General features: G+C 36.1%; 1 protein-coding gene across 7 annotated transcripts in view; it reads left to right on the forward strand.

Moving 5' to 3' along the window:
- adgrb2 (adhesion G protein-coupled receptor B2) overlaps positions 1 to 7800 on the forward strand; it is a 336322-nt gene that overhangs the window by 160591 nt on the left and 167931 nt on the right. For all 7 annotated transcript variants that reach the window (XM_016292623.1, XM_016292624.1, XM_016292626.1 and 4 more), the window contains exon 5: positions 2289 to 2453. In XM_016292623.1, coding sequence (XP_016148109.1) covers positions 2289 to 2453 — 165 coding nt within the window. The remainder of the gene's footprint in view (positions 1 to 2288; positions 2454 to 7800) is intronic.

Consider the following 7800-nt stretch of genomic DNA (forward strand, 5'->3'; position numbering starts at 1 on the left):
AGGTCGTCCATAAAATGCTTTGTTGTTCTGTTGTAAGTCATCTTAAAGATTCCTAAATGCATCTACTTTCGGAAGGCCAAATAAAGTGCTTTTGCTTTCGCCTAGAAACACACAGCGTCTCCCTGACATGGCTGCTTCAACACTAACTGCGGTTACTGAAACCACACCTTCTTTCTTTGCGTGCACATTTGGGCCACATTATGCTAATATTTCCACATAGTGAGGTAGATATGTGGGGGCGTGTTAGAACGAGCCGTTTTAGGGGTGTGTGGCAGAGTCTTAACTTTGATAAAGAATATCTCTTTGGTTTTGAGACTTTAGTCTTTGCAACTTCAGGGATCTTATCTATGCACAATCAGCTTGTAACACTCCAAAGAGAAAGGAAAACTTGAAATCGCATCATATGACCCCTTTAAAGCATAATAGGATCTCATTTCCAATGCAAAGACTGTTTCATACAATACATAATTATGGGTATGAATTTTAAAGACAGCCTTACCTTCCTTCGCAGGGGTAAACCCAGAATGCATTGCAAAAAAAAGTAGCTTTTTAACATTTAAATATTAAACTGGCGATTTCAGACCAAAATTTGTATATTTATACTTATTACATGTTGTTTTTCTCACATTTCTTGTATTGAAATCCATTGTGAAACAAGACATGTATATAGCCTACTTAAATTGTGTGTCCATAAAATTTATCAGAAATGTATTATATGACTAAATATTTAATTTGAATTTTAAATATATGGAAATTAAAAAAAAAAAACTTTCAAAATGTAAACTGACTATTAAACACAAATGTTTGTGCTATATATTTATGCTTAATAAAGTAGCATGTTATTCCTCTCACATTGTCTGTTTTGAAAAAAAATGTGAATATATTGTACATCTATAGTTATAATTAAAAATTATCATATTTTAATCAGATTCTCGATGTCGTCTGTATAAAAATCGATTGTGAAGCAAAACAATTTGAGTATGTAGGTATTGAGTATAAAAGTACTCATTAATTGTGGAAATCTATTGATAATTTTTATAATTTAAGTGTTTATAGACTATGTGCACTATTTATATTTGTGTGCACTATGTATATTTATGCTTCATAAAAAGTATGATGGCATTCCTCTCATATAGCCTGAATTGAAATCTATTTTGAAGTAAAATAATTTGACTAACTATATACTTAAATTTCATTACATATGAAAATGTATTGTTACATGTATTTTAAATGATTGCCTAAATTGAAAATAACTGTGTGCTTGTAACAAATTATTATCATGTTCATTTAAATTCATTTTCATGGACTTTTAGTTTGTTTCTAGTCAGTTTCCTTTTTCCTTTGTTTTAGTTCCTACCCATCTTTAGTTGTCTTGGTTTCTTAGTTGATGGTGTCATTCTGTTCAGATGTACTTTCGTTAATTAACTTTGTTTGCTCTGTGTACATAAGTTCCTCTTGTTTCAGTTCAGTTTGTCAGGTCTTGTCAGTGTTTTGGTTGTGTTTAGTTTGCCTGCCTTGTTTGGATTCTATTCAGTGTGAATTATTAAAGATTTTTTAATCTTAATCTTCTTTTTCGTGTTCTTTGACCAACCAAGTTGTGACTTTTTTGAATGGCCCAAATTTTGTATGAATGGCCCAAAATAATCACTTATGAGGTCCACTTTCAGTTAGAATGTTGACTTAGAAGGCAGCTGCCTGTGTAAGCAACTCACTACATTTTGGAAGTCGGAATCGGAATGGTTTCTAGAGTCATATACCAGTTCAAGATCGTCCGTATGACTTCTATAAAAATACTTTAAGAATACATCTAGGGAATACTTATTTTCAGTTACTCAACATAAAATGAAACGGGACACATATCGCTTTTATTGATAGTCAAATAATCCTTCTGGGGCACAACCTCATTGAAATCATCTCGCCAGGAACACAATCAATTGGACATGTTTCATGTTCAAATGGTGCATTTCACTTATTTTTGCTCTATTCGTGCCTTGATCTCTTGCACTTTGGTGCTCCATCTTGGATACGTGACATTTCCTTCATGTTATACATGCGGTTTCATTTTCATTTCCTTATCTGCCCTCAACCCTTGATCTGAGGCTTCATCCACTTTGGCGTTTGACGTTTGAGGCCCAGTCTGTTGGTGGCATTCCTGGTTGTATCCTTCATCTGGGCGGGGTTTTGCCTCTGTGTGCCCTTCTGTACTGTTTCTGGCTACTGAAGGACCCTTCAGCCCACCTCCCTTCATCTTCCCTCATCCCCATTGGTGGTTTTGTTGGTGTTTGCAGTGCATGGGCTGTGGGAGGAGTGGTCTTCATGGAGCCTGTGCTCAGTCACGTGTGGCCGTGGCACTCGGACCCGGAGTAGGATCTGTGTGCTCCCCCAGCATGGAAGCAAGGGCTGTGGAGGGCCCGAGGTGCAAACCAAACTCTGCAATATAGCTGTGTGCCCCGGTTAGTACTAATCTCCATTTCCGCATCTGCCAGCATTCTCTCTCTTTTCTCTTACTCAAGCCCACAGTATCTTCTGCCTTTATGCTTTTTTTTTATCACAGTGGGTCTCATTCACTAATAATTGCATAGGTGCTTTTACTTATGTGTGCAAAAAAAGATTTGCATGCAAAATCAAGATGGAACTATAATGCACATAGTTTTTTATGTTATTATAATTTTAGCAGTTATTCATTGTATCATATCATATATGATATATCATATCATATCATATCATATCATAATTTAATATAATTACTAATTAGATAAATTACAAAGCGGTTTAGAGCAAATCTTAGAGCAAACTAGAATGAACAAGAATAAATAAATAAATATTCAAAATACATTTATTATTTTTATTTTACAATTGTTCATATATCTATATGCACAAAACTGTGCATCTACACAGTTGGTGAATGAGACCCAGTGTGTTCTGTCTTCTGGACTCTTCTAACTTCTCTATTCTTTGCCCTTTTTCCATGTTGTATGTCGTTTCCTGCCTTGTCTCTCTCTTCACATGTCTTTCTCTGTCTGACCTTTCCCTTTCCTTCCTGTGTGCCATCCTCACTGCCTCCAGCTTCACCTCAGTCTGCTTGTTTCACATCAGTCTCTCTCTCTCGTCTCACCCCTCCTGTTCAGTCTGAAGGCCGCGCTTGAGCTCTGTGTTGTCTGCGCTCTATTTCTGCAGCCATGCCTCGTAGTTTCCTCTGGAACTCATTCATTCATTATGCAGGTCTCAAGATTTTTTTTTTAGATGAAGTGCTACTCAAATGGGGCTTGGCTCGAGTTAAGCTAATCGGAATCGCAGATGAACCAATCACACGTATCCACACCTGCTATAGGGTTTGTTGTTTCTTCTACAGCGCTGCTCTGGTCTCTGCCAACAGAATCTGTCTCCGAAATTAGTTATTACCCCACTGAGATGAGCAATACATCATTTGTCTGTTACATTTAAATTTGTTTTCAGTTTGAACAGGTGGATTTACCTGGAGTTGAAAACCTCCATTAGGCTGACATTTGAAGGGTTAAGGGTGACAGCCAATCACTGTGACTGTCTTTTATTTGAGGAGGCACAAATGAACAGCTGGGCCAGTCCGGCCGAGCAACTTTTGACTGACAGTGATTACAACCTGTCAGAGAGCAGATCTTCCACCTGTCCTCACCTACCGAGAGGCGGCCATGTGTAAAAACATCTCACCCTCCTCGTATTCAAATTGCATTCATGAGTGGCTACTGACGTGTAATCTGCTGATATAATTTAACACAGGATAAGGCACAGGACTTACAGAACGTAATGGTTCACAGTAAAGGATGGTTGACTGTGTGAATTTAAATGGAGAAGTTGTAAACATTGGCGTGTTTACTCCCACATTACTACAGCTCTATTTGAAAATATGATTACAGTGATGGTTTAATGTAAACAACATCAGTGAAGAATAAAGTGAATATTTGTTTATAGAAAGTTTATCAAAGTGCGCTCTATTTGCTTGTTAGAGGAATGAGGTTTAAGACTTGTTTGTATGACAGTTTGTCCTGAAAAAAAGATAAAAAAAAAATAATCTTAATTACACCAAACTTTTAAATCGTAGTGGGTAAAGATTTCTACAAAAGCAGAAAAAAAAAACTATTTTCAATAATGATAATAGTATAAAATGTTTTTTGAGCAAAGTTTCCTGAAATGTATGAAAAGATGTGCTTATTTATTTATTTAAAAAAGAGGTAAAATGAAACTAGAAACAAGTCAAGTAAATGTATTGCAAAATGAGAAATGGGGTGCTTAGGTTTACCATTCTTCCAAATACTGTTTGTTTTTCATGTCGTCACCTCAAAAAATAGATGGACAATGTTCATTAAAACATTTTCTGTTCCTTAAAAAACAGATTTTTGCTTTAATGGACAAATACACTAGCAGTTTATTGCCCTACACTGCATCAGCAGCTTGTCTAAAATGTATCAAACTCAGGTTAAAATGCATCTTGCTGAACATGTCAGAATTAGCTAATAAAACATAGCTGAAACTTCCATTTGATTTACTGCTGCTATATGAGCTCATCAGTTTATGTAATTCAGCAAAAATACATTTAAAGGGGTCATATGATGCAATTTAAATTTATCCTTTCTCTTTGGACTGTTACAAGCTCTTGGTGCATATAGAAGATCTGTAAAGTTGCAAAGACTAAAGTCTCAAATCCAAAGAGATATTCTTTATAAAAGTTAAGAGTCAACCACCCCTACCTAAAATGGCTCGTTCTAGCACGCAGTGTTGGGGAGTAACTAGTTACATGTAACGGCGTTACGCAATTTAATTACAAAATAAATGTAACTGTAATCAGTTACAGTTACTAAGAATAATTGTATAATTAAATTACAGTTACTTATGAAAATGTTAACGATTACAAAGGGGATTACATTTGAATATTTACACACATCCACATACAGATGTAATTTATGTCTTTCCCAAATTGCGCTGATTACTCTGAGACATACGGCCCTATAATTTCCGCGATGCGAAAACACAGACTGGTTCATAGAATCCAGTCATAAAAACGGAATTCCTATAGCCTAACGCGGGCGGAATATGCCACATTTTGGACGAATAAATCAAAAGTAGGTCAATACACTTGAATGAAAACGCGGTAGTTGTGACTGGCAATGCTTCGGCTCGCGCGCTCTCCGCCAAACGGTTGGATCAGATCAGTGTAATCAATGCGAGAGAGAGAATGGAGAGGACTGTGGAAGCGCACAGGTGGAGCAGAGAAGCTAAACTACTGTTCAGGGTTTCAAGTGCAGGTCAGTTTCATCTGTAAATATGCTATTGTAGTTTTGTCTTTGTTTACTTAGTTAAGCAGCAGCAGCCCATTGCTCAAAATACTGTATGAAGGACATCATTATTATCTATTGTAATGTTACAGTAGTAATTTAGCAGACAAATAATCATATTTTATAATAGGTTTAGGGGGAGCTAGGGCAGACGACATCAACACAACCTTTACGAAAATTAACAATGATTTTATTATAAATCCAAAGACTGGTTACTATTGTTAAACCATGGTAACCACAATTTAACCATGGTTTTTGCTACACTAACCATAGTTTAACCATGGCATTTGTAGTAAAAATTATGTCCCCAACCTAAGGATTTAAACCTTTTTTATGTGAGGTCCATACAAAAATAGGGTTGTCCGTGTTTCAGAATTTGTTGTGGGTGTGAGATTTCTCTGCCTGAATTTTTTTTTTCCCAGTCCGCCCCTTGTGGAAATTAATGGCGCAGACATGCGGTTTCATTTACTACACATAGGCCTACTGAAGCTTGCTGTGTTTTCAGCCTCTGCCGCCTCAATATATGAGTACATGAACACATAAACATAATCTCTAGATAAAAATCTCTCGAGTCACTTCATGAGCATTTTACTTATTTTGAGAAAACTATCGTCATATCATATACAAAGAGACACCAATGTTTCAAGAGTTTAGTACACAGAATAGGACACATTCTTATTAGATAACCGTATCTGAGTTGATGTATATGCTTTTATTTATTATTTTTTAATTAACAATTTTTTTCTCCAAACCATTGTTAGATGCAGTGTTTCCTGTAGTTATGCAAAGATTTCTTATCTATTAACTATTTCTTATGATTTTAAATCTGCATTGAACTTCAGATCAATCTCAAAGTAAAAGGCAGTACTAAAGTCTGAGTTTGTGGTGGATGTGTTCAAATTTGATAATCTTAATTCAAGTGATAAAGGATTGTGAAAGTCTGACAGTGTTGAGCACTACTGTAAGGTTAACCTTGCATGGTGTAAATGTTTGAAAATGATTAACAGTTGCAAATAAACATTCATTAGAAATTTAGAAAGGTAATCAAAAAGTAATCAAAAGTAATCAGTAAAGTAATTGAAAAAGTTACACTACTATTACATTTTAAATAGGGTAACTTGTAATCTGTAACCTATTACATTTCCAAAGTAACCTTCCCAACACGCCCCACATGTCTACGTCACGATGTGGGAAGATTTGGCGCTGTGTGTTTCGTTGTGAAAGCAAAACTACTTTATTTGGCCTTCCAAAAGAGGACGATATCAGCTTCGTCATGCCTATAGCTGATCCGTGCTGGTCGCTGAGGAAATACATCAACTTTGCGCTGTGGATCGCCAGATCAGCTTTCACCGTGGATGAAGTGGAGTCCAGCCCGGGGTCGTCACATGTGGTTGCTGCAAGCCACCCCTCCGCCACTCACTCAAGTCAACAAATGCCTCGTTTATAATGGGTTTTAATGTTTTGGTCTTGTCGCTCCGGCCGGGACAAGGCATCACAATTTGGCAAGGGGCGTAACATTTCCGTCACACACTTGAGGTATTCGGCCAATCACAATGCACTGGATAGCTGGCCAATCAGAGCACACCTTGCTTTTCAGACCGATGAGCTTTGTAAAAATCGACGCGTTTCAGAAAGGCGGGGCATAGAGGAGAAACATTAATGTACAGTATGTGGAAAATAATGTGTTTTTTTAACCTTAAACCGCATAAACACATTTCATTGTGTATTTGGTGTAATATAATGTTCTTTTTAGCAACATCATATGACCCCTTTAAGAGAAATCAAGGCCCAGAATTCTTAGCTACAGTCTTGAACACTCTGTTTGTTTGTGTGTATTTATGTATTGCAAGTGAGGGATATTCAAAGTATCCATTTGATGTGCTGAAGTCAGTGTTATTTCCTTAATTATACAGTTGGTTTCTCTCTCCCTCTCCCTTTATGTTATTTTAAAGTAAAGTGAGATGCCATAAATGCTCAGCTGTGTTTGTCGGGTTTCAGCTGCAGCTGATGTCTCTCCTGACAACCACAATATGCTGGCTCTCTGCTGATTTCATGAGCGATGATGAGTCCAAAACTCTCATGGAGGCGCAGACAGACAGGCCACATTTATCCATGTTTATTGAGTTTGCGAGGCTTTAGAATAAGGTTATTATTTATCATGTTCTTGCTTTGAGACACAGATCCTCCATGATCTCAGACATAGAATGCAGCTGCATCTGGTTTTGTTATACATCATTCTGCCAACATTTAAAGAGGTATTTATTTATGGGTAAAAAATGGTTATTTATAGGTATTTTTTATATGCTTTTCAATTTTTTTCTTTTCAATTTTTTTTATTTATTGTATTATTTGATTTTTTTTTTTTTACAAATATTTACACATAATTTTTTTTTTATATATTTACATTAACATGGATTTATGTGGTTGTGTATTTACATTATGTGTCTGTAGTATATGCATGTATGTGTATGTATATATATATATATATATA

Source organism: Sinocyclocheilus grahami, unplaced genomic scaffold (assembly GCF_001515645.1).
Source record: "Sinocyclocheilus grahami isolate Dianchi unplaced genomic scaffold, SAMN03320097.WGS_v1.1 scaffold289.1, whole genome shotgun sequence".
Classification (NCBI taxonomy): domain Eukaryota; kingdom Metazoa; phylum Chordata; class Actinopteri; order Cypriniformes; family Cyprinidae; genus Sinocyclocheilus; species Sinocyclocheilus grahami.